This window comes from Hoplias malabaricus, chromosome 3, assembly GCF_029633855.1.
Source record: "Hoplias malabaricus isolate fHopMal1 chromosome 3, fHopMal1.hap1, whole genome shotgun sequence".
Taxonomy (NCBI): domain Eukaryota; kingdom Metazoa; phylum Chordata; class Actinopteri; order Characiformes; family Erythrinidae; genus Hoplias; species Hoplias malabaricus.
In genome coordinates, this window is record NC_089802.1 from 65,612,669 (window position 1) to 65,640,656 (window position 27,988).

The 27,988-nt window shown below is 37.5% G+C and overlaps 1 protein-coding gene across 2 annotated transcripts; it reads right to left on the reverse strand.

Moving 5' to 3' along the window:
* Window positions 1–6,797: 6,797 nt before the first annotated feature.
* ssb (small RNA binding exonuclease protection factor La) lies at window positions 6,798–27,963 on the reverse strand. 2 transcript variants are annotated; one of them, XM_066665805.1, is made up of 12 exons: window positions 27,897–27,963; window positions 26,970–27,033; window positions 23,874–23,977; window positions 23,565–23,739; window positions 22,560–22,667; window positions 15,645–15,748; window positions 14,177–14,248; window positions 13,963–14,005; window positions 13,728–13,865; window positions 10,343–10,532; window positions 9,220–9,357; window positions 6,798–9,082 (listed from the first exon to the last, which is right to left on the reverse strand). In XM_066665805.1, exons 2-12 carry the CDS (start codon window positions 27,024–27,026, stop codon window positions 8,988–8,990), a joined length of 1,224 nt encoding a protein of 407 aa, XP_066521902.1. In that variant the 5' UTR covers window positions 27,027–27,033; window positions 27,897–27,963; the 3' UTR covers window positions 6,798–8,987. The 2 variants fall into 2 exon arrangements, with proteins under 2 accessions (XP_066521902.1, XP_066521901.1); XM_066665804.1 differs by having other exon boundaries at window positions 27,888–27,957.
* Window positions 27,964–27,988: the final 25 nt, after the last annotated feature.

A 27,988-nucleotide genomic window follows, 5' to 3' on the forward strand; every position in this document is an offset into this window, starting at 1 on the left:
TGGGTTTAGAAAAACAAACTAAGGAAAAAGAGAATTCGTTTGGGTTGATTACTGAATCAAATTATTATGGGTTTACCATAATGACCAAGGATTGTAAGGGGGGCCTGCAATATGGCTCCCAAAATGTAATTGCAGAAACTTTAACGTCCCCAGGTTATAAATTCAAGTTACCCAGCAAACACACAACGTTGTCATAACTTTGTCTACTTTCTTACAACGTTGTCAAAAGCTGGAACTGATTACGTTGTCTGAACAACATTGTCACAAGGTTATTATTAAATAAAGATGCTGTATGGTAAAATAGGGTGACCAGACGTCCTCTTTTACCCGGACTCTTTTTTAGACTTAAAAAATGTACGGGCGGAATTTCACAAACGTCCGGGATTTTGGTTTTCTAGAGCTTACATAAAATTTAGAGAAGCGCTTCGTTCACAAACTAGTCCCGCCCTCCCCTACTCCGTTTGGTTCGCTTGAGTGAGAAGGGGGAGTGGTGAAGTAGCCTAAAATCTTCTGATTGGACGGTCTGACTCTAGAGCTACCGTTATTGGTCGAAAACCTTCTCTGTAAACATTTAATTGGTCAGTCTGCACGTCAGTAGTCCTTGTTTACGTCAGGCAAAGCTCATGTACCTACCCTCATCTCGAGCACCTATGCGGAAACGTAAATGAAAATTCTCGGATTAATTACCATGTTTTCCCATGTGTAGTAGTGATGGGAATTTCGGCTCTTTTTGGGGAGCCGGCTCTTTTGGCTCGACTCTTCATAAAGAGCCGGCTCTTTCGGCTCCTAAATGGCTCTTTGTTTTACCACTTATTTCCACTGGTACAGGGCAATATTACCTACATTTTACATGACTATAGGGACAAAATATTACTGTTCAATATTAAAAATAATAAATAGTGTTGCAATGGCCAATTGTTTTTATGTCTGTCTTGTAATAACTCACTAATTGCACTCACACATTCAATTGTATAAATAACTGGATTTTTATTTAAACACCTTAATAAATATCACTTGTAAACTCTGAAATACAGCCAATGGAACCCAAAAGGTAGGTATTACAAAATAGCTTATTAAATTAAATAACCATCCATTTCTGGGTAATAAAATAAACAAATAATCTACAAAGGGCAAAACAGCAGCATTCAACGGTAGTGATAAAAAACAACCACAACTGTCAACATTTAACTGATTTAACATTTTCTTCAACTATTTTTTGGAAGGCAGATTGGCATTCAGGAAAACCAAGTGTCTCAGCTTGGAGGGTTGGAGGGTTGGAGCTTGCTTGTTGTTCTCTGATTGGTTGAATGACAAGCCTTAGAAAAAAATGGCTCGGTCTTAGACGGGAACCGGCTCTCATCGTTCACTAACAAGAGCCGGCTCTTTGAACCGGTTCGTTCGCGACCGACACATCACTAATGTGTAGCAAATAAAGGTGTAAAGGACCTAAAAGCACACATAGGTTCAGCTAAGCATACAACGACCTATTGGCCACATTGAAAAAATCCATACAGAAATAATTTTATTACTTATTTTTTTAATTATTATTATCATTTCAGACAGACGTTGACTTGGGTTGAAAAGGGTATTTGGTAGCTTTTACAGATTGGATTAAGTTTTTAGTGAATTAACACTGCTTTTGTGTGTGGGGTGGCGTATTTTTGTTTGTTCTCACATTTTATTGTACTGTCAGGACACTTTATTGGTCCTCAACATTTTTACAAAGGGGTACTTTTGTGTGAAAAAATAAGAGTAAATCGTTATTTAGCTACAGTAATCATTCTTGAATGTCCCTTGGGGATCAATAAAGTATCTATCTATCTATCTATCTATCTATCTATCTATCTATCTATGGACGTCCTTACAAGTATATATAAATATAAGTAAGTGTGTGTGTGTGTGTGTGTGTGTGTGTGTGTGTGTGTGTGTGTGTGTGTGTATAGACACGGCGTATAGAATTCCTGGGTGCCCTTGAGCATGCGTTTGGTTAAACCCGTGCTCGTCAGGGAGCTGGCAGCGCGAGCCGCTGATTGTTGTGGTTTGAAGCGGTTTTGTAACGGATTTTTCAGCGGAGCCATCGATCGATACACGGACCCTCACAAACTCTGTAAGTACGAAAATACTTTCTTTCAAAAACATTCACGACAATTAGTTCAATGTATTTAATTAATACTTTGGCTATTAAATGTGAGATATAATCATGGTTAAGCCTTAGTTGCTCTTTCAGTAACATGCTAGATTAATGTTATCTGCTAGCTAGCCAATAAAGTTACCGCAGGATTTAAATGTCGTCCATATCCCCTTGCGAATAATAATAATAATAATAATAATAATAATAATAATAATAATAATAATAAACAGTTACCGACAGACAACCAAATATTAATGTAGCCAAGTTAGAGCTTGAAGTTTAGATCGTTATGCTAATTGATCATATACATTTCTTTACTGTATTTTTGTTCTGCCATTGTATCTAGCTACATTATCTAATGCTAACATTAGCAATAAAAAAATAAAGCATTGTTTGCAAAATAAATACATAACTATAAAAAGGCTACAATAAGATTGTAAATGTATTCATCATATATAGTCCATAACAGGGACATTTATTTCCTGTCCTAGAGGGCTGGTGTCCAGCACAGTTTGATGATTTTCATGTTTTACTTCTCTATTAATTGCTGAGTTTAAGTGGGTGTTCTCAAGTAGGGAAATTATCCAACAATGCTGCACACAGGCTCTTCTGGATCTGTGAACATCCCTGATTTACAGTAAACTGAGTTGTACTCTTATTCTGTAGTTGTGCACTTTATAGGTGATTCTCTTCCATCTTTTAAACAACAGACATAGAAGGCCTAAAGGGAGTGTGAACCTGTTTTAAAGACCTGCCTAGTGAGTTTTCAGACATATTTTATAGTTCTTTTTAGACATACTGAACAAAAATATAAACACAACCCTTTTGTTTTTGCTCTCATTTTTCATGAGCTGACCTCAAAGATCTAAGCCTTTTTCTCTCAAATATTGTTAATAAATTTGTCTAAATCTGTGTTAGTGAGCACTTCTCCTTTGCTAAGATAACCCATCCACCTGACAGGTGTGGTATATCAAGATGCTGTTAAGACAGCATGATTATTGCACAGATGTTGGAGCACAGCAAGTTTTCCAAATTAATAATAATAATAAAAGGCGGTCTCTGTTTTTTAAACATTTGCTTGAAATCAAAATCAAATGTAAATGAGCCAGATATATATTTATGCTTAAAAATATATTTATTTTTATTGTGAAAGGTTTCAGAAAGAGTGTAATTAAAATTGAGTGAGCACTCAAGGACACCATACATTTGCATATATTTTTGATTTTATTTAGGATACACATCCTGAGGAGTCTTACCCAAGAAGAGAATAAAATGATTGTTGAAGTGATGGAGTATGATGACCTTGCTCAGGCAACACCACAGACACTTGTGAACATGGCCATTGTCATTGAGGGAGCAGTGGTGATGGAATGTTTTTTTCATTTCACCACATTCTTCATTATGCTTTTTGGACTGTTGTATGCACTGAAATTGAAATATCTAGACGGACTAAAACTAAAATGAGGCAAAGCATTTTCGTTGGACTATGAGACAGATGCACCAACAGAATTCAATCCATTTAGAGCAAACTCTTCAAGCCCTAGATGGTATGTCACCTGTTTGAAAGTGTTCCTGTTAAGGTTTTGGCCATTATACTCAGATTTATGACTGTGACTTCCCTCTCTAAGGATTCAGTCTCTATGTTAGAGAACCGGCATTTTGCTGGGTTGATACCCCTTAAATTCAGCACTTTCAAAACAATGCAGGTAGATTGTCTGCTTTTGTTGCTTGCACCACTCTAAAGCAGGTAAATTCAGCAATAACTGAACATCTGTTTTGTTAATTTTTCTAATCCATTTGTGGATATCAGTGTTAAATTTAAAGTTTTTTTAACTGATTGAAATATGTTCAGATGTGGACTAAATTCTGCAAAATTTACCTGTTTGGGATTAGAAAATTCAGCAATTTAAAATGTAAATGTAGATTGTCTGATTTGGTTTGCAGTAGTGCAGCCAAAATATCTGATTTGTACTGGCTGTAAATTCAGAAATAATTTATTTGTTAATATTCTTTTCAAGCTGTTGGATGTTGGTGATAACAAGTGTTCAGATGTGGACTAAACTTACAGTAAATATATGTAATATTTTGTATTTATGTTTTACTAGTCTAAATTGAGCACATAGTCACACTAATAATTTGCAGTCTCCTCTTGATAGTGGAATTAAAGGATTGTTGTAGAAGGCAGGTTTATCTTAAAATTATACAATTTATATTTTTATTGTTTTTTTTGCATTTGGCTGTGAGATTCATAAAACCAAGTTTGTTCCTTCAAAGCCAATGTCTCTTATTTCTTTATGCTTCACACCAGTTGTACAGCAAACACAATTACGTTGTGACGTTGAAATGTAATTCCTCAGAAGGTTGTGAAAACGCTATCTGACAACTTTCTGGGAGGTTGTCAAAACGTTGTCACAACCTTCTGAGGAATTTCATTTCAATGTTGTGACAACCAAAAAGACAACGTTGTGGGCACCAAAAAAATATGTTGTCACAACATAACCGTGTTTGTTGGGATTTATGTTTTTCTGAGACATGCATATTTTTCCTATGTTTAATCTTATTCTGTGACATCCAAACCAATATCTGAGGAAACCTCTGGTGGTGAATTTGCTGTTGTCTTCAGTCTCTGTAGTGTGGAGTTCTTTTGGAGATTCCCACACTTCAACTTGATCTATGTTCGTCTTACTGCGGACCCGTCACAGACATTGCAGTCTGCATCTATGTGACGCGTACTTAGCTATATTTCTAGAGGTGCAAGTGAGGCTACAGTGTTGGATTCGGTTTGGTGTGTGCCCTACAGCCTAGGTTCAACGCAGAATCATAAATTGGGTTTAATACCCAGGAGACAGCGACCTCTGTTGGTTTGGAGGGGAAACACGTTAGGCGTACGTGACAGTTGATATAACATTCATTGTAATTTATCTTTGACCATTTCTGTCTTGTTCATCAGTGTCAGACTAATTAATGACGTTCTATTATAAATGACCAGTGAACCAAGAGTGAAACTAGAGTCTTTTCACCTACAATGCGTTGATTAAGAATGAGTCTTGTTAAGTAGATTTGTAGGTAGATGCTTTTATACTTTTACTCAAGTGAATATCTAAATCGAATACATCTACTTTTACTGGAAAAATATTTTACATTGATATATCAATATAATACATCTGTACTTTGTCCACCACAGTTGGAGAATGTATGATCAAAACAGTCTGCCTAAATTATTTCTTTAATTTGGTTTAAGTTCACCTTGTCTGAAAATATGAGTGATCAGTGAGATATTTCCGTATTTCCAAACCAACTTTGAATCCCAAACGTCTTCCTACTTTTTTTGCAGTTTTTCAGTCATAGTGCTTGTTTGTTGAACTTTACAGCTGACAAAAAATAAATTTCATGTTTCCTCGTTGAATTAATAATGTATAATTACTGTCTGGGTGCAATATTTTTAGTTTATCTGGGATGTGCAGAAAGTATGGCGCTATTTGGCATGCAGCCCTAACTCTTATACTGACTGACAGACGAACAGAGCTCAGTTTAAAAACATAACATGAATAAATGGATAAGGGATCTATACTTGTTTCATTTTAACACCTAAATGAGGACTGATGAGTGTTGAAAGAGTAAAACATTTAAACATAAAAAAAAAACCCGTCAGACTTTTTATTTGGTGGCTACTATACAGTGGTGTCACCTGCAACTCATGGATTAGGGTAAGACTATCCATCCATACGTCCATTATCTGTAACCGCTTATCCAATTCAGGGTCACGGTGGGTCCAGAGCCTACCTGGAATCATTGGGCGCAAGGCAGGAATACACCCTGGAGGGGGCGCCAGTCCTTCACAGGGCAACACACACTCACACACTTAGGGTAAGACTAGCCGTGGCCAATAACAGTGGGATAACTCAACATGTTTGGAGCAGAACACTAACTTGCCCTCTACTCTTTTGTTAGTCTTACCCCCACCCCCCGCCTCAATTCATGAGTTGCAGGTGACACCACTGTTTATAGTTGACACCAGATAAAAAGTCTGATGTTTTGATGTTTAAATGTTTATACTCATCAGTCCTCATTTAGGTGTTAAAATTAAATAACTCTCTTAAATGTACATAAACATTTTAGCTGAATTTCTTAAGACACAAAACAGAAATGACACACCACGCACACAATAAATACTGCCCTCATTCTGCGATACCATCCACATATTTAATACTACAGTATACAAACCGCCCAACCCTACATCTCACACACTACTAATTACACTGTGCTGGATGACTATGATTTTAGCTGTTTGTGAACCTTCCCAACTATGTGTTTCCACTTCAGTATTCTCCATCTCCCTCTGCTTTTCCCAGCAAAATAACAGAAAAATATCCATGACCTACACTTTAAAATAAAACCCAGGCTCTGGCATTTATTAAAAACTATTTATGTGCATTTTTGTTATAATGTATGTAATACAATAAATTTCTCCACAATCTTGTGTAGTTTGTGTGTATATCAGTATTAGAAAATGTTTTGTCCATCTCCAAATTGTAGTTAGTGACTGCTTGCTTAATAATAGAATGACTGTGGGTTTTGAGGATTGTCTACATCACTAAAAAGACAATTCCATTTGAACAATTTGGATATACTCAGCCTCAGTATAAACCAAGCCTAAAACTCAATTCATTTCAAAACTGAAACACAGACATCCATGAAAATGATTTTAGTCAATATTTAGTCAATATGAAGACTCAGTGCAATGTGAAGTGGAAAACTCCCCAAAACATTCAAGATTTATACTACACCTGGTTAAAATCTTGGAGTCAATTTTTACTTGGTAGCAATAAATAAGTCACAAAATGTGCAAATCACTCAATGAGGAAAAAATATATGAACAATTTGTTAATGTTCTTTTCTGAAACAAATATTGGCAAAAATATAAAAAGAATAATTAGTCTGTGGTTAAAAGCAAATGCTTACAGACATTGACTAGCTGCTGGACTTGGTAAACGAGTTGTCATTTGAATTAATGTAAATATAAAATTACAACATGGAGCGCAGCAGATTATTGCTTAATAATAGCCTTTTCTAAACTCTGGTGCAAGTGTACACAATTGTAAAAAGGATTATATATGGGTAAACTCAGGAGGACATCCAAGCCTCTAAATAGAAAAGTCAATGCAATATGTCTTGTAAATAAAAAATTAAAATCAGTGGAAACAGGAGTCCTATTGGAAAGAACTATAGGAAATCATAATTAAATATTATACATATAGAAAATAGGAAAACCAGAACTAACACCTAAAGAGAAGGAAACAAGGCTATAGTGGGCGAAAGATGCCATCATGGAGTACATATACTCGGGTATGACTCATGAATCCATTTTGGAGCTAATGCTGTAAGATGTCTGGTGTGGTTTTAATAAAACTATAAAGATGACACCCTGAAGAAAATCTAATTTCCCCATTATCTATGATATGGGGTTTCTGGTCAGTCAAGTTAGATGGCAGTCATTACCTCAACAGTCAGTGAACAGTTGTAAATTGGAGTTGAAGATTATTTTCTTATTCCATTAAGAGAAAACTTTTTTTCCGAGCTGATAATGCATCTTATCACTTATCACATTTACGACTGACACTTGACAAGGCTCTTTTCTGCAAAGCTGATGACTGCTATTTGAGAAAGTTGGTCCACAGTTTTTAATGATTCCATATATTTTGCCCTCAATTGTTCCCCCAACAATATGCCATTATTTCAAAAAACTTGATTAAAATATTTTCAAAGACAATATGTTCAGATCAAAATAGTTGTGTAATTTGTAAATTGTTTACTTGCTACAGATTGGAAAATCTATTCAATTTGGCCAGGTACAGTATTACAAGGTGACGTTCCATCATGCTGAGGGGGAAAAAAAAAATAAAAAAATACAAAGCACAATCTACTGGCCAAACTGCAAGTATGCAGACACAGATTACAGCTACATTTACTGATAATGATCCCCTTTCCATTCTTATTGAAATTCAAAACAAAAGCTCAATTTATCACGTATGAAAAACAAAGTGATAAAGAAAATCTGAGTGCTTTACAATTAATGACTTACACTGAATAAATGTATTATTTATTTATTTTCTGTAACCACCTTATCCTGTTCAGGATCAGGTGGGTCAGGTGCCTACTCATTCTGAGGTTTGCAATAAGCAAAGTGAAATAAAATGGCACTTGGGAGATTTAAGGTGTAGTTTACAGTTTACTGCTCAATGTTTTTAAAAAGAAAGCCCACACACACCTACAAAATTTTCCAGCATTACCAAATCCTGCCTGCTATGGTCCTCTTTCAACAAAAATAATTCATTCCACTTAGACTCAGATAACAAAGACTTCAGACACTACTGTTTTCAATCCATGGGAATTTTAAATTTAAAAAAAAAAACCTTCTAAGTTATAGCTTGAGAGCATTATGTTAATAAAATCAGGCATCTTGAAATACATGGAAGTGCCATGAAAACTGAGGTTAAAGAATATTCTTTAATGGCTTTATCCTGTTCAGGGTCATGTGGCACGACACTACCTGTTGTATCACATGCCATTCAAGAGTATTGAAAATTAAATTGTAAGCTGTTGGCAAAAATATTCGGAATAAAAAGCTGATTGATATGTCCCCTTGATTAGAACATTAACAAAAGATTCAATAACTAATGAGCCTTATGCTACAGGATTCAGTGCAATATAAGTTCTCCATGATGCTTATTCATGATGAGGCATAGATGGGAGGCTAGTAGCTAGCACTAAACATTGGATAGTGAAATTATCTGGGCTTTTTGCTCATTTAAGGGAATATCTACAGTACAGACAAAGCAGGGCTATGGATCCTTGATTATGAACCATTCTCTTCCTTGGCATGTTTGGATGCTGGTGCTTCAGCATCTGTCCCATTGGACTCAAGGGATCTCTTCTTTGGACAGGTGGGTTCTGTGAGAAGTGGGGGAAAAAAAATCAGTCTAGTGCTCAATTTTGTTCTTTAACAGATTTAAAAATGAAGGAAAAATAAAAATGCTTAAGAAACCCCAAACATTTCCTAGTGTGACAGGTGTGTAAATTACTCTCACCTGCACTGCCTCCTTCATTACCAGCATCATCCTCATTATCACTGTCAAACTTTGTTTTCTTGCCCTTGAACTGCACTTGGTCTCTCCCTCCTCTGTCCTTTCGGCTGCCCCGGCCACGTCCACGACCTTTGTGTCCTCCTACAAACACAGGTCAACCAAATATTAGTCACACAGTAAAGTAAGGTACAGTCCTGCAAAAAAGATATAGTCAGGCATGAAGAAAAATGCTGCAAGGTAAGAATGCTTTCAAAAACAGAAGTGATTATAGTTTGTCAATTTATAAAATGTCAAGTGAATATGCAAAAGACATCTAAATTTAATCAATATATCACGTAATCACCCTGTGCTTTTGCTTATGTGACTAAAATGGACATTTCCACACGTTATGTTGGTTAGATTTGATTATTGCAATGCTCTACTGTCCAGATGCTCCAGCAGAAACTTGAGTAAATGCCAGTTAATTTAAAATGCTGCAGCCAGGGTCCTCACTAAAGTTAGAAAATTTGATCACATCAGCCCTTTACTGGCTTCCTGTTAAATTATGTATTGATTACAAAATTCTATGGATGCACCTATACCACTTTTTCCCTTCCAATACCAATATTTCATGTTCAAATATCTGCCAATATGGAGTACCGAGACCAACTCTACCCATCTTAACTATACTTACAGATTTTATTTTGTTAAAGCAGTGTTCTGTATCTCTAATAAGAAAATACACTTGAATGAACAACATTTACCGCTTTATTAACTGCACATTAAGAAATTTTGTTTCAGAGAAATGAAAAAATATATATATATATAAAAATAAATCCACAATGCAGTAACATGTAGGAAGGCATAATCTTACTAAGCCTGACTGAACAGCTTTTTACACTGTCATGAGGATATTTGTCACGTCTGTGAAATGCACTTTTCAAGGACTCCTCTGCCAGGTTTCTTCCTCCAGACTTGAGCTTTCATTGTCAATGTTCCCTTAGGTTTGCTCAATTGGGACTATTCATTTTGTTTTTGCGATGATTTCTCTAATTTGCTTTGTCACAACATCATGTTGTATAAAAAGCTGTACAAATAAATATTATATTTGCTTATATTGTTTAGAGTAGACTGCAATGAGAGATACCTTTTCCTCCTTTGCGTTTATTCATTGACTCCTGTTGACTCTCTATGATCTTCTTCAGCATCTCCATTTCCTCATCTCCTTCCAGGACCTCCCACTGAACAGCTTTTTCTTTAACCTTCAGCTCCCCACCTGCAGCATCCTGGGCCTTCTGCAGAGACTCTTTTGCATTTGAGCAGAACAAGATGGTTCCCTGAATTTGGAAAGTTGGTCATTGAGTAAAGCTCATTGAAACGAGTATCAAAAATGCATATTAACATGGGAATGTCTGCTGAGGCATGAGACAAAACGGCAGCACAACACTTAACACTGACAAAACTCTATTTTCGGCATTCATTAAAAGAAACACTTTGAATATAACTGAAAGCATTTATTCATTATCTGTAACCACTTATCCAGTTCAGGGTCACGGTAGGTCCAGAGCCTACCTGGAATCATTAGGCGCTAGGCAGGAATACACCCTGGAGGGGGCGCCAGTGCTTCACAGGGCAACACACATAAGGACACTGAGTCCCCAATGCACCTGCCAGGAAACCGGAGCACCCGGAGGAACCCCACACAGACACAGGGAGAACACACCAAACTCCTCACAGACAGTAACCTGGAGTGGGACTCGAACCCACAACCTCCAGGTCCCTGGAGCTGTGTGACTGCGACACTACCTGCTGCGCCATCGTGCCACCCCTAACTGAAGACATGAGCTCAATAAATAATCTTAGTTTGACTAAGAATCAAGAAATAGGGCATAGACTGCATCAATCCCATAGGCTACCTCCAGAGGATGTTGCCTAACTGTATCCCAGTGGTTAGTGGTGGCAAAACAAGGCTTCATGAACCAATGGGGCTTCTAGCTCAATAGTTTGCCAAAAGGTTCATTAACCGAAGCCTCATTGAAACGTTCTCACTAGTGACGCCTTCTGTGCAAAGGGATGTATGACAGACTAAATTAATCATAATTAAAGTCAGAGTATCCTGGAAAGTCTATGTTTAAAATCTGTCTATATGTTTGCTATTTGTCCTTTCTCAATGAATATAAAAGTGTGTGTTTGCATGGAAATAATTATAATTTTACACCAGATATAAAATGTCTTATGCCAATCCAGTAGAGCTTCACATAGGGCCCACTACACACTCTTTTTACTTGCAGACACAAAATTCCTGTTGATTCCTAAACCCTAAGGTTACTGTGGCTGTTTATGATCCGATCAGCAACCATTCATTCATTTATTCATTATCTGTAACCGCTTATCCAGTTCACCCAATTCAATCCACCTACGTGTGCTTTTGGACTGTGGGAGGAAACCCACACAGACACGGGGAGAACACACCAACTCCTCACAGACAGTCACCCGGAGTGGGAATCGAACCCACAACCTCCAGGTCCCTGTAGCTGTGTGACTGTGACACTACCTGCTGCGCTACCGTGCCGCCCTGATCAGCAACCAGTTATCCTTAAAACTACGGTTACTCATTGAGCCCAGCCCATGAGTAACCAAACCAACCACTAGCTCGTCACAGGGGTCATCAGGTAGGCACCTCCTCTCATTGAATTAAGTCCACAACACCTCCATAAGTAATAGTGGAATATCCCATGGCAACCATAGCTCCTTTGCCTTATACTTATCTGTATACACACCATTGAAATGCTCCTCTAATTCCCTCTTTCCAACTTTGAAACTCCCAGATTTTTCCTTACCAAATAAAGGTCTTAACAAAATTAAAATAATTCCCAAAGGAAACCACGTGGCATATTCCTTCTTTTTCCTCAAGTTCTCTGCTCTTCTTAATGCTGTCAGCCTACCCTTCAGCTCTTTCTGTAGTATTTAAATATCAATTTTTTTTCCTCTTCCATTGCTTGCCTCCACTGCTTTCTAAGAGCATTTAACTCCAGAATTAGTTTATGTAGTTCTACTTGCCGCCTCGACTTCACTCTTAACCTTTATTAGTCGAGTGTGATGTTATGATGGTGAACACTCAAATACATCAATGATGTACACTGACACTGAATGCAAGAATGATTCTGGAACTGGGAGTGAAGGACAGTAAGCTGCAACAGAGCAGTATGGGGAAAATGACAAACAAATATTGATACTTGTTTTAAAAAAAGAAGCTTTTTAACTGTGTTGGGGCTGAGGCAATTCCTTTTCTTTGATACAATCTAACCAGCCTTAGAGAATACCCTTTCACATAGCACTGAGGAGTCCAGAGTATATAAAAATGTCAGTGCTAGCTGATATAAATAGGAAGAAAAACCCACAGAGTGCCGCAAGGCTCAAATCATCTTTATGCGGTAGCGACACTCAAAATGAAACGTGTCCCACAGAATCCGAGCCCTTGTTTGTCACCAATCACTTGATTTTTACTGTAACGATACAAGCCTCGAACTGGGGCTTCACGTGGCATGCTCCTTTTTTGCATGATACAGGCTCCAATGCCTTGCTTCAAATGTCATATGTGGTCAAGTCCTCCCACAGCCCCCCATTGAAGACAGCACAGTGTATATTTGCAAACACATCAAGACAAAGGACCATGATTTTTACATTCCTACTCTATAGCAACTGACAGACTATCCTGGAAGGCACAAAGAAAGCTAATCATTGTCTAGCTGATGGCACTCAGCTGAAGTTCTTTGCTGGCTACAACACTGATATGATGCAGGAATGTCAGGCCTCTTGGTTTACGCTGTCATTGGATAGTCACAAAACATAATTTTATATTAAGTATATTTAGTTAAACAATGAGCCAATGTGTTCTTAAATACATTGTCAAGTACATGGTACTTGAGGTAACTGTTTATATGAATAACATTGCAACAAGTGTAGGTCCACCTAGAATGTTCTTTTTTTTAAGGTGAGGATCAACACTTGCAAATATTATAAATTATCAAGAATTAAGTTGAAAAACATTGTTTGAAAATGGGTGTGTGTTTGGGGTTGTCCTGAGACATGTTTTGGAGTTCCATTGTACCTTTCTAATCTCTGCGGAATATGGGAGTAATTAAAGATTCAGTATATGACACAAATGTCATAAAATCAGCAATCATTTATAGCCGACTTCAGTTCATCAAATTCATCATCATCAGGAGAGGCGTGTTGGGAGATGAGAATGAGGGTTTGGGTGTTGGATGTAAAACAGCCTTTTGTACTGAATGTAAGCTGTTGATAATACAATAAAAATTATATAAAAGAATAAATACATAATGGCACAAACTTGTCTAATTGAAGCTAGATGTGTATGCAGATCTTTTATAATCTCCATAAAAATGCATAGAATGAATTTGGTTGAGTGGGAGCTGCTGAACATGAACCTAGAATGTGCGAGTGTAGAAGTACATTTTTGGGTGCCCTCAACAGTCAAAATAAAAGCCAAAATGCACTGCAGGACTCACCTCCTTAGATCCTCTGGTAAAGTCAATCCACTTGATTTGAACATGGTCAGAGAAAATCTCATGAAAGTCCTCTCGAGATATCTGACCCAGTTCACCTGAAAATTTCAGCAAACAGCCTCTCTGCTCATCCAGAGACTTCTGAAAAAGTAAAATATAAAAACAGAATTTTTTACACAATGAGGAGCATATGAAAAAATATAATTTTTTTTTAAACTATCAGGATTTTTATACTCACCAATTCTTCCTCTTCAACCTGTATTTGCCTTTCTTCTTTTTCACTAAAATACAAATTTTCATCATTCCATGGTTGCACATTTGCTACAATTAAATCTGCAAATAAACAAGCAGCAGGATTGCAGCTACATAACAGGCCACTCAAAATATCTAGAAACATCTGACATAGTCAAAGAAGAAGCAGTAATTACAAACCCATTAATTGAATTTCTCACCTTCTGGCTTTGGCCTTTGCATCTGCTCGAATCTGTTTCCTCTCCTCAGCCTTCTTAGCAAAGTAGTCATTTCTATATAAAATGCATTAGATTAAAATATTGGGAGGGGAAAACAAACAAACAAACAAAAAAAAACAGTAAAAGTACAATTAACCTGTAGCATTATTGCTTTGACTGTGATGGTTTCTAAAAATGCTGTCTTTTGTATAACAATGCTTGAATTCCAAGGTTAAAGGTTAATCTGAGAATTGTTTTAGCATTATGTTTGCTGTTTCTGGTTAGCAAGTTGGCTAGCAAAACTGCATTAAAAATTTACAGTGCTTTGTATGTGACCATACTTTACACAGTCTCTACAGTTAATTGGAGTTCACTAAACTGTTTTTCAGTAAAAATCCCACAGGGAAAATGGTTTTGGATATTCATCTGGTCCATGGCACAATAAGAAATTGGTCAGCTTTAAATTTATCCTCATGTAGGGGCTGAAACAAAAATCTACCAGCACACCAACAGTCAAAATATTGAATGTACAGTGACATTTATTTGTCTGAACAGCTTTATAAAAAGATTGGATAGATTTTTATGGAGACTGTTCAAATGGAAATCTATAACCAATGACTTGGGATCTCACTACACAAATTCGAGGTCACTGCTGAACAGATGGAAATAGAGTGAACTCACAACCTCTATTAGAAGGATTCGGTGCCATTCAAATTTTTTCTAGCTCTTAAGATCAACCCACTAAAACAAAATCTACAAACTAGTGCCCACCAGCTCAGACTTGGAGAGTCTAAATTTTCCACTGCATGGGTCCAGCTCTAATCGACTCGACACAGCTCGGCATGCGTGAAGCTTGTCATAATTTTCTCTGGCGGGGCTCCCCGAGAAATTGATCAAGTGACATCGCAAAACCCCGTCTCTAACAGGAATCGCTGGCTTTTCAACAACTACACTAAAACGGCAGAGGAAAAATTAGGTGCCGTTCATGTTCGGCTTCTGCTGTGTCCCCGATAAAAATAAATGTGAAAGCTGTTGTAATTTAAGAGATTTTACAAGCAGCCGGTTTCTGTGCAGGACTTGAAAGAGCTCTGCGTTTTGTGGTGATTGACATGGCTCTGGCCAATCAGCACTCTGCAGGGTTTACACCTTTCCATTTAGTACCTACTCAGCACGGTTGGAACTCCGGGGGAGCTGGGACTGAAAACCTTCCAGGGACTAGGTACTAGATTTGGCCAGTGGAAAAGCAAGAGAGTCGTGTCGAGTCTGGAGTATGGTCGTGTATGTTCTATGAAGTGGAAAATCGTCATAAGAATCGGGGCTAAAGTTACAATTTATGCAAAAAAGTATGTGCAGATTTTCCATATCAATAGATTAAGCCCAAGTCAAGACTTAAAAAGTGATTTTTCAATAGCACTGCAATCAGGTCCAAACTGATGCCTAAACTAGGAGATGGTCACTGGTAGTTACATACTTTATCAGAACAATCATGTTGTTTCCTTTGAACTGCTTGACGTCATCTCTTGCGACAAAGACCTTGGCTGCATCTTCTGACTCAAGAACTGCAAAGATGGAGCCCTGTCAAGAAAAATGAGGAAAACAGAACCTTAAAATCTGGCTCACTCAGTAGCAGTGGTGTTACAGATCACATCATGGTTTGAATCAGATCATGGTTTTTGAGTAACAGTTACACCTTTTTTCGAATAACCTCAATATTTCAAGACATTTGTGAGTTTAGCGCTTGGTTTGGGTTAAAAGAGAGGGGTAGAAAGCTGAAAACAGACAATGGCACTGTGTTTTAAGCCTCAGTCCTCTGGAAAATCACAATCACACCGTTAACACAATGTCTTTATATATATATATTTTTTTTCCATTACAAAGAGGACTCAAATACACATTGAGTATTTTACTTAACCGTCAACTCAACGTCTTTTTTTCGGAGTTAAAAATATTTTGTTGCATGCAGAAATGTTATTTCATTTTCTCTGCAGTCGTTCATTGATTTCATAAATGTAACACAGTATAGTTTGTTTATACATAGCACAAAGGCAAAAAAAAAACTGTTATGCGCAGTGTTATTTCATTTAAAATTTCAAAAGGGTTTTGTGGCTCCCAGTGTTTTCTTTACTGTGTGAAATGGGTCCAAATGGCTCTTTGAGTGGTAAAAGTTGCCGACCCCTGGTTTAGGTGAAGTTGTTTAGGAATATGGATTGGTAAAGTTTGGTAGGTTGCAGAAAAAGTAAAAGCTACAAGTCATAGTGAAGTCAAGGCAGGAACAGAAACAGATAAACTCATTCAGGAGTTAAGGTCCCATAGACAGCAGTGGAGGCAAGCAGGGGAACAGGAAAGAGAGGGTAATAACTTACTACAAAAGAGCTGAAGGGTAGGTTGGCAGTGTAAGCGATAGGAGGAAAAAGAAGGAATTTTTTTACGAGGGGAGCTTTCTTTAGAAAACCTTTTCATTTTGTGAAAACCTTATTTGATAAGGAGGAGTCTGAGTTTAAACGTTAAAAAGGAAGAAATAGAGGAGCATTTTAGTAGTGTGCTGAAGATCAGGCAAAAGAGCTGGAGCTGCCACAAGACATCCCACCAGTGGGTGTAATAGAGTGCCAAACGGACCTTTGGCCATCAAAATGTAGTGAGGTTCAAGATGTAGTGTGTAATGCAAAAGTAAGTTCAGCTCCAGGGCCTAATGGTGTGCACAAAAACGCACCTGAAATCACACCGTTTTTGTGCATCATAATTGTGATAGTTTGGAAGAAAGGGATAATTCCAAAAAGAGTGGAGAGAGGGTGTATCCTTATCTCAAAGGATAAGGATGCTGTGGGTATATAACAGGCAGGGGTTTCTGGCTCTGCTGGTTGTTTGGAACATAGCAGCATGATCTGGCACCAGATTCAGTCAGCAAACAAAGAGGGTAGGTATCTACATGATGTTTTCTTAGACATAGCTAATGCATTTGGTTCAGTGCCTCATAACCTTATGTGGAAAGCCTTTGAATTCTTCCAGGTACCAGATAAGATTACAAAGTTTATTTTAATGATTTTTGTTTTGTTTTAATACAGTCATGGCGATGGACATGGGTATAATGGCTGGATGCACCATTTCACCACTAACGTCTACAATGGCAATGGAGGTCATAATTAGGGTGTCTAAGTGGGTTGTAGGCAGGGAGATGTTGCATGAAGGTTCTCGTCTCCTTCCACTTAGGGATAACATGGATGATATTATGACCCTGACCACTACTTGCCACTTGCACATGGCGGCTGCTGGGGAAGTTAAATGAAAACCTTAGGTGGGCTAGGCTGAAAATTAAACCAAGCAAGTCTAGAAATTTATCAATAATTAAAGGAAAACTTATGCTGGAAAATGTTGTATTGGAAGGAGAGCAGATCCCATCTGTACTGAAGAGACCAGTGAAGAGATTAGGTAGATGGCAGAGTGCAGCACTAAATGATACAGAGCAAGTTGTGGACCATAAGGCAGAGCTGATGAGGGCTATTAATAGCATTGATAGACCATGTTTGCCAGGAAAGCTGAAACTGAGGTGTCTGCAGTTTGGCCTACTGCCTTGCATTAGATGGCCGCTGACAGTTTATGATTATCCAATCACAGAAGTGAAGAGGATGGAAAGGCTCTAATGAAGTAGGTTAGGACACTGGTAAAAGCATCAGTGCCAGTTTAAAAAAAAAAGAAAAAAAAAAAGCAGGAAGGATTGAAAGCCACGAGTGGCAGTACATGTAGCCAGCTCATTAGAGCTAAAGACTGTGATAGACTAAGTGCAAAGTAGAAAAGTAGAAAAGCAGGCCTTGGGTCAGGTGATATGTGGAAAGGCAACATTTATTATTACTTATTATTTGTAATGTAATTGTACAACATACAACGAAATGTGTCTGCTGCATTTAACCCATCTGTGGCAGTGAACACACAAACACATTAGTGCACTAGGGGCCGTGAACATAAACTCAGAGCGGCCAGGGGTTGTGGGCTCGGTGCCTTCCTCAAGGGGAACCTCAGCTGTGGATTAAGGGAGGAGGGCAGTGTCGTTCCTTCACTCCCACAGCCCCCAATTTTGCTGCCGGTTGTGGGAATCAAACTAACAACCTTTCAGTCCTAAGTCCTCTTTTCTAACCATTTGGCCAAAGCTAATGTAGTAGTAGAAATAGTAATAAAGTGATTAGGTTTGTGTTTGCGGGGGAAAATAGTCAGGAGCGTGTGCAGGCTTTAAATATTGGCAAATGGGGTGAAGCGTGTGACTGGAAATTGACAGCAGAAGTAAGTAAATAAGAAAGTAAAATAAAGGTGCCAGAGTGCATTGCGTTAATTACACTGAGGCCAGACATTGTGTTGTATTTTGAAAGTAAAATGAGTAGTTTATTTCATAGAGCTTACAATTACATTCGAGGACGCAGTACATGAAGCTACTGAAAGGAAAAAGCTGAAGTATGCTGACTGAGCAGCTGAGGTGAAAGAACATGGGTGGCAGGCACATGTGAAGTTTGGCATTAGCCGAAAACTAAGGGAAGCTGTGAAGGAGTAAGTAGCTGAAAGGTCTAGTCAGTGGTTCTGGAAACAGAGAACACAGTAGTTGGGGAAACATACTGTAAGTGTGTCACAGGTACGAAGAGGACGAGACAGGTGAGTCGAGTGCTGTGTTGTGTTATTGCAGCTGCCAGTGATATATTACATAAAGTTCACATGGAACTGGTGGCTCTGAGCATGCATTAACAGTGCCAGTGGGGCTAGGTACAGCCCTAGTCACCAGAGAGGCCAGTGGAGGATTTTCAATTGTTGATGGATGGTAGGGTTGTAAAGCTAGCTTGGAAGGGGAGGGGGGGGTCTTGGACAGCAGACTGTTGAGCCTTTGAGTTGTCATGGACTTTAAATGGCCAAAGATTACAGGAACGTTGTGGCTGCATGTAAGAAGAGAGTGGGGTGGGCCCTATTGTTATTATCCAATATAACATATATTGGGTTTAAAAATAACATAGCAAAAGGACCAAGAACCCACTGTACTAAAACATTTTGAAGAAGCATTTCTCTCATTATTAGAAATTTCACTGTCATTATTATAAATTAAATGATTACATTCACCTACTAAATGACTAAAAGACATTTGTTAAGAGAAAAACGTTCAATTTAAAAATTATGAATATTGCTTTCCCAATTTCATAAGCAGCTGCTAAGAGTTACATTTTTTAAAATGACAATTTGTTCATTGTTTCACAGTTTTATTTTTCTTTAAACATTCTGAGATGACTTTCCTAATATCAAGCATTCACTTTGGTGGGGATAATTTGCTAATCATATATTGCAATATGTCATACTACAATATTTAGTAAGGCAGTTCCAAATACTATTTTTAAGCCCAATTTAAACTACTGTGTTGAATCTACGCTGTAGGCAACGCGTCAACGCGAACACTATGCCGTAACCTATGGCGTAGCCTGACACACACCTTTCCAGAAATGAAACTATGGGTTGCGTTGACGCAGAACGCAATGAATGTGACTGATCAGAAGTTGGATGGGCATTCTTTAAGTTGAACCAAAGAACTACTGAAACATGGACTTCTCCAGACTACAGAGACTGCAACAAGAAAAGGCGAGAGATTTCCTGAGACATGGCATAGATATCACGGACAAATAAAAAGGTTGAACAAAGCAAAAATACGGATGTCTCCAAAGGAACATCTTTTCTGGTACCTCGTGTAAACTATGCTCCATCACAAACAATGATTTACTCCCTAAATAGTGCAATTTATTACAAGATTTATAAAAGTACTACTAATATACCACTACATCATGCAACACAAAGTGTAGAGGAAGACGTTTGAGATTCAGCTTTACTGTTGTAATTACAGAGCGACGCAGATACCTACGCAGAAGAATAAACGCTCACAGCGGTATAGGGCTCTTGTGTAGCCTATGGCGTAGGCTCTATGCTGAGACAACACATTTTTTAAATCGGTCTTTAGGGCTTCATAGATTCAGAAAAATATTCAGGGTGTGAGTGTTTATAATGTAGTGATGCATGATATATCTTCAACCGATATATTATTTGCTGATATGTGGATTTTTTTTTTTTTTAATCATTCTGATATTGAACTGTTAGCCAAAATTACAACCAATAACTTATGAGCATATGCACTGATGCCTGTAACTACACATCTGTGTCTGCTGTGTGGGCGTTTATGCAGAGAACCGGCTCTGGGATTAAAGTTCTCCTTTGCCACAAAGGATTTTGGTTTTATTCCTGGTTTGAGGATAAAAACTTATCTGATGAGTCAGCGTCTCAGATAGCAGGGTAAACAACACACACGCACACAGAGCAGGTTAAACGACAGAAAAATACCTAACATAACTTCTTATATAAAAGCATGTGAAAACTGATGTCTAGTCATTCAGCATTTATTACTGAAACGTGATGAAAAATTATTACACATTCACTCAAACACACTCTCCCATATCCTAGCTCTCAAAAAACATGTTGAACTAATTAGCGCTCTTCTAGAAACCATTCATGCGAAACCATCTGTAAGTTATTGATCTAGTATAAATGAATTACACCTAATAAACTTGAAAATAATGTACAGAAACGTACAATTACCAAAGAAAATTGTCCTATGACAACCCATCACAAGAAATTTTAATCCAAAGTGAATTTGCAAAGACAAAAATCATCAGTGTCAGCTACACCAAGGTGCAACTTATTGGTTATCGTATCTGCCCCAAATAATTCAGTATCGGTGCATCCCTATTATATTACTGTCATTCAGAAAATCTGTGTCCAATGCAGGCTTTAAAAGCCCATTCTCTTCTTTCGCTACATTGCTAACTAGCACAATAAGGGGACAGTGTATGCACGAGTTAACTGGAGCTTTGTGGAGGTGGTATAATTTCAGGTAAAAGCTGACAAAATAAACCATTGCTTTGCCACACACTTGTAAGTTTTGCATTTTAGGCTGTTTAAGACCTCATTTGTACAAGGATATTTTTGTTGACGAGCCTGAATATCATCATAGAAAACATATCTTCCAAAAGAGTAAGTTTACAGGAAAATTTACATAATTTTCAAAGGACGCCAATGTATAAAGTAGGGTTGGGCGATATATTAAAATATATCGAGATAGAACAGAGTGAGATATGGAATGAGCCTATATCCCTTATATCGATATTTCAAGTTTTTAAAAGTCTAAACTTTGTACAGGGCCATTCTGTGCACTGCTTGTCTGCTTTTCTCTCTCTCTCTCTGTGTGTGTGTGTGTGTGTGTGTGTGTGTGTGTGTGTGTGTGTGAAAAAGAAACAGCGTTTCGGTTATATGTAAATGGTTCGGATTTTAACGTGGTATTACTAAAACTCCCCTTCTCAACAGTAGAGAAAAAGGGCTCCAAAAGGTTGATTAAAACTCCTGACCCACGATAACAATTGTCCAGTCGCAATTTCTTTGCACAGGAAACTGACTTTTTAAAGAACAAATCAACTTTTTGCTATTTTTGCTCTGTATGTGTTTTGTTTACAGTTTAACAGCACAGCTATGAGTCTTTAGTTATGCAGGGAAATAATGTGTGATGTACATCTACAGCTCAATGTTAATAAAAGTTCCTGTGTGACATTTGGGACAAGTGGCTTTGACTCATTGGTGCCTTTTTGTTATTATCTCATGACAAGAAAAATATTGAGATATATATCGTATAACGCCACTCAGCTAATAAATACCTAGATATAATTTTTGGTCCATATCTCCCAGTTCTTGTATAAATATTTTATTCCAAATAATTTGGGATATTTGTACTGGTCCATTTATCACAATGTGTGATAATTTCAAATGGGATTTAAAAATCAACAAAAATGGGAGATACATGTTTTAATTGGACAGTGACAATCATTTACTTCACTGACTATGCATCACAAAGATTTAGAAACTTTCAACAGGAAAATGCATATATGCATTTATAACATATACATTTATTTCTATGATTAAGTGTTTCCCACATGATTTTACATTACAACACTGATTTTATATATATATATATATATATATATATATATATATATATATATATATATTTATTCTCTGGAATAATTATGTTTAATGTGGAATAAAGTGCCAGTCCTTCACAGGGCATCACACGCACACACATTCAGTCTAACACACACACCCCTATGGCCACTTATTAATAGCCAGTCCACCTACCATCATGTGTTGTGGACTATAATAGGAAATCTCAGCACATGGAGAAAACTCAAAGTGAACCAATGTGGGTTCGAACCCACAATCTCTGGACCCTGGAACTATGTGACAGCAACACTACTTGTGGCGCTACCAGGCTGCCCAGTTAACATAAGAAAACAAGTGGAAAAAGCAATAGTAACACAAAAAGTCTTACTTTGAATGTCTTCTGTGGACCTTTCCTCATTTGAATATTCTCCACAGATCCTTTATCAGCGAGCCAGTCTTTAATCTCATCCAGTGTTGTGCTCAATGGAAATCCTTTCTGTGGGAAATAAGTCTTCATTAACATCAAATACAAACTACATAACAGTGTGTAAAGAGTTGATCACACAAAAACACATCAAGTCACATGATATGCAGTAGTGAAAGAGAACGAACCATTCTTATGGTACCATCTGAAAGTCTATGGTATCCTTTTTTATTTTTAATTGGTCTTCAAACTTCCATAATTAGGGTAACAAATATTCAAATAATCACAGCATCCATAACAAGGATTTAAAAACATTTTTTAAAATTACATTAAGCACTGGTTACAACAGGCAGGGGAGAAAAATAAATAACGAAAATGTGCAACAAGATTAAGAGATAATTAGACACCTCTGGCACAGAGCGACTCATGTGCCATCTTATATCAAATCAAATCAAATTTATTTATATAGCGCTTTTCACAACTGATGTTGTCACAAAGCAGCTTCACAGAATTCCAGTAAGACAAAGATTTGACATGAAATGTAAAAACAAATGTAAAACCCTCAAGTGAGCAAGCCAGGGGCGACAGTGGCAAGGAAAAACTCCCCCAGCTGAGGAAGAAACCTTGGGAGGAACCAAGGCTCACAAGGGGTGACCCATCCTCCTCTGGTCAATCTACTGGTGATGATAGTTAGTAGTCCATGAGAACTTCAGTGAAGGGACAGCTATATTTCCTTTTGTCTTTAGTGTCTATTATAAATTTCAAAAGTGAGCTTCGAGTGTTTGAAGATTTGAGATCTGAGTCAACCACACATTCCAAGATGGGACCATCCAATGACATTCAGAACAATACCATATCAAAATTTGGGATTGAGCTTTGCATGAGTTTAAACTTTTGCATCAGCTTGAAATATAAAACTTTGTTCCATTTAGATATCATATCCTCATTGTCAAAATTCATGACACTCACCATGTATACAGACTTATGTTTCAGTGCATCCCTGTATTCTTCATTGTGCTCTGGGAGAGGTTTGCTTGGCAACCGCCTGATTTTGGTTTGGTCTTCGCTGATCTCAAGAAGTCCTGTTTTGGATTTCTGTAGTGACTTAACAACAACTGCAGCATCCAAGGTTAAACTTTTAAGCCTATAATGAAAAACTTGTGTGAGAAGGGCACAAAACCAGAATCTCACAAGTCAGCACTTTCACTATAAATCAAAGATGAGGTAAAACTAGGTTGGCAAGCAAAAAGTTCAGTGATCCTACATGACCTTATTTACCTGTTAAACTTCAGCATTGTCTCTAGTGTAACCCAGCCATCATCCAGCTGCATCTGCTCTTTCAAGAATTTGTCTCGAGGGAGATTGTGGTCTCCAAAATAATACTGAAATACAAACAGAGCACAGCTGTTTAACATGTACAATCACTAGTCACATTTTTAGGCAAACATTTTATCTACACACTCGTATACACATTTGTAATCAGGTCATATACCAAAGTATATATTGCAGAATATTTTCTTAGCCACCCTCTTATTGTGGTCAAGACCAGCTATTTCAGTTGTGGACCATTCAAGGCAATGCAGTTATACTGACTTCCTACTAACGGTAGCAGTTTGAGTTGCACTGGTACTCATTATTCACAGATCTATGCCGTTGTATTTTGTGTGGGGGAAAAAACACAAGCCCAATATCCAAATGCAGTTGTGAGTGTACCACTGAGTTTGGGTTAAAAGAGAAGGAAACTGAAAACCGACAAAGCACTAAGAAGAGACTTCACTTGACTTTATACTTACAGATGAGGCTTAATCCTCCAAATATGTGTTCTGAGCCATGACCTATATTTGACATCAGCCTAAACAGATCATACTTCTAAACTGACCCGTTTACAAAAGGACAGTGCTTCAGGCGCTGACCAGAAGGAAACATCTGTGTTTTATACAAAGCACTTTCATTTTTGAAATGAAGGAATGGGACCAGACTGGTGTACTGTGCAGTGCTGTATCACAAAACCTCCCGTTACATTATTCCAAATGAGCTCTACATTAAAAACAGATTATTAATTACTGCCTGTAAAGAATAGTAAAACATGAACAGATTTTTTTTCAGTGCAAATTTCCCAGGTCTCCTGTGAACACAAATGTCTCCAAAGAGGACTTGACAAGCTCCAACCTAATGACTTTAATATTTCCATGATCCATATTTATACAGCCCACTTACTGACATGAACAATACAGTACTGATAAAGAACTAGTGCAAAAGATCTTCTATTGTATGTTTTATTAAAAACACTTCATAAAAATGTCCACAAGTTGATAAATGAGAAACAGGAACTTGGATTAAGAAGTTTCACAGGTTTTTTATTTTCCAATAGTTTTAATAAAATTAAAATGTTTTAATCAGTCCATTTCCATCTCCTAAACACCTCAAATAAAGTCACTGTACAAAATTTGTTATTGTACAACAAGAAGTGTCTTCGGCATTTAACCCATGTGTGGCAATGAGCACACGCACACATACGCGCGCGCACGCACGCACGCACACACACTAGAGCACTACGGTCTGTGAACACACACCCAGAGCAGGGAGCAGTTGTGGGTTTGGTACCTTGCTCAAGGGCATCTCAGCCATGGATTGAGGGAGTAGAACAGTGCTGTTCCTTCACTTATTCCAACCCCAACAAACAGAATATCAATTACGTGTATTTCAAAACAAATGGTGAGACAAATGAGTAAGGAGATTTAGGCTGTGCATATCTTAGTTCTGTCAGCAGCAATTTTTGATACACTTCATCTATAAGACTGTGTTTAATTTAAGCAATTTAAGCAATGTGGCACATTTGGACAAGGTAGCACAACTCGTCAGAGCAGACAGATTTGCTATTAAAATGGTGTCTATAAAAGATGCCAATACAACAAATCTGAGAATCATCTGTTGATCGCTGAACTTGGGGCGACAACAGCATCAACAGATTCTTCCTGGCACACTGGCCATTCCGGAGGCTCTCAGGCGAGTATCCAAGGCTACATTCACACAGCAGGTAAAAGTATACCAAATCTGATATTTGGTTCTGCTGTTCACACTGTCCATATGTGACTTATCTGACATTAGTCTGAACAGATCACGCTCCTAAACTGAGCCGCATGCACAAAGAACAGTGTTTCAGGCGCTGACCAGAAGGAAATGTCCATCTGTTTCATACAAAGCACTTTCAATTTTTAAATGAAGGAATGGGACCGGACTGGTGTTTTAGTGCAGCAATGTGTCACAAAACCTCACTTTTCTTTATTCCAAATGAGTTTATGTTAAAAGGGTACTAAAGACTGTACAGGATATTAAAACGTGATTTTTTTTTTTTTTTCACGCAAATATCCCGGGTCTCTCACAAACACGAATCTCCAAAGAGAATGAGACAAGCACAGACATGAGTTTAATATTTCCATGAACCATATTTATACAGCTTCATAATAGCATTAACAATATAAAACTGATGTAGAACTACTAAAACTACTTGTTTGTTTTATATATACATTTCTTTTTACAAATTTCCAAGTGTTTTAATTTCTCATAAATGACAGATAGAAACCTGGTTTCAAGAGTTTCACAGGTTTTTCGTTTCCCAGTATTTTTTACAAACTGGAAATCATATGACCTGGCTGTTACCACATCCTAAACACCTCAAATTAAAATGAAAAAATGCTTTGGACCATAGTCCAGAGATTATTCCCAGCAGCCAAAGTGACATAAAAGTCACAAATTCCGACCTAGCCGTTCAGACAGAGTTGATATTCCACAGATGGACATGGATCATATGAAAGTGGCTCAAATATGATGTGAAACATCAGATTCAATGCAATTTGTGCTGTTCACACAGCCACATAAATGACACATACATGTCATGAAAACAAAAACAGACAATTAAATCATTAATCGCCATTACTTGTATGACAAATAATAGTCTGTTAAAATTTCATGATCCTGACAGCCCTAAATAACACATATGAAGAATAATTTTGTACAACATAAATTCATCTGTAACCGCTTGCCCAGTACAGTTTCTATGAAGTTCTATTTCCCCATGCAGCATGTGCGATTATTGTGTGTCAAATACTGGCATCAGGTCATGTGTCGACCATCAATGATACCCGTTTACATCGCCCTATCACCCAGGCCTAGTGCAAAGGCGTCTTGACTATTGATAACCAAAGTAAAAGAGAAAAATGCAAGACAAACTTCACTATTATTATAGAACTACAAACTTATCTATGAAATTGGCCCAGGTAAAAAAAAATATATATTGATATTTAAAATTCTTAGCGAAGCAAGATAAAAAAAAAATCCAATAGACAAATATGTTAGTTGGCTGGATATTCTCACCTCTATCTGATCTGCCACTTTCTTCTCCAAGGGAGAGACTTCTTGTTCTTCTGCCATCTCAATACTATAATACAAAGAAATACAGAAATCAAAAAATTATATTGTGAAGAGAATGTTTAAGATTAAACACAAACTGAAAATTAAATCAATGTGTTGGCCACAGCAAGCTCATCGAGTTAGGGATCAAAAGAATCTCCAACAGCCTCCAACCTCAAATATAATAATAATAATAATAAATCACAAAATCTCAGTCATTTTAGATGTTTATGTTTTCACAGCATTCAGCATTCTAATGTAAATATAAATTTGACCCAGTAAAATTGAATTACACAGTAATTGTCTCACTGGTGTCAACTGAAGCTAAAACAATCTCCACCCAGAATGCCACCGCTGGCCTGCAGCTTAGAAAGTCCCACACCGCACAATGCCAGGATTTGTTAACTATTTTATTTACCCAAAAACTCCTGTTTGTCTGAAGAAGAAAATCACACAGCTGCCCTACATTTCTCTGATCCACAGTGTGGTTCTAGTGCGAGGTTACAATTGCCTTTTAATTCAAATTCCCCGTACAGGTTTAAATTGGAACGCAACATTTCAAGAGAAAGCTGGCGAATAAGAAGCTAATTTCAGCCCGGATCCCGTCAATTTAATGATAATTGTCTTTACAGCACAGTTCCGTGTTTATTGAACACCAGCTACTAACGTATAGTGCTCTTATTTTTAGTATTCATGAAAAAATATGAATCTGTGAAGTCTTGATGGATCCTCGAGAACCCACGAGGTTCACCACGCCACATGTGGACTCGTATTCACACCACATATACAAACGCATAATAAAGCCAACATAAACATATACAGACACTTTCAAACACAGACACTGACACCCAGTTGAGATATAAACATTAATAAAGTCATTACTTTGCAAACCTGTCAATTTTCCGCCACTCAGATGAAAGCCCTTCGCCTCACGTTGCCAGATATTTTCCCATGAATCAACGCGAGCGCATAAATAAAACGTC

Bases quoted from the DNA above. Each gene is read 5' to 3' on its own strand.
- ssb (XM_066665805.1), bottom strand. From the start codon at position 27,026: ATGGCAGAAGAACAAGAAGTCTCTCCCTTGGAGAAGAAAGTGGCAGAT. The intron at 14,006-14,176 runs GTGAGAAATTCA...TTTGTATTTTAG, and splicing joins GCAAAGGCCAAAGCCAGAAG to TGAAAAAGAAGAAAGGCAAA. The intron at 9,083-9,219 runs GTGAGAGTAATT...CACTTCTCACAG, and splicing joins TAATGAAGGAGGCAGTGCAG to AACCCACCTGTCCAAAGAAG.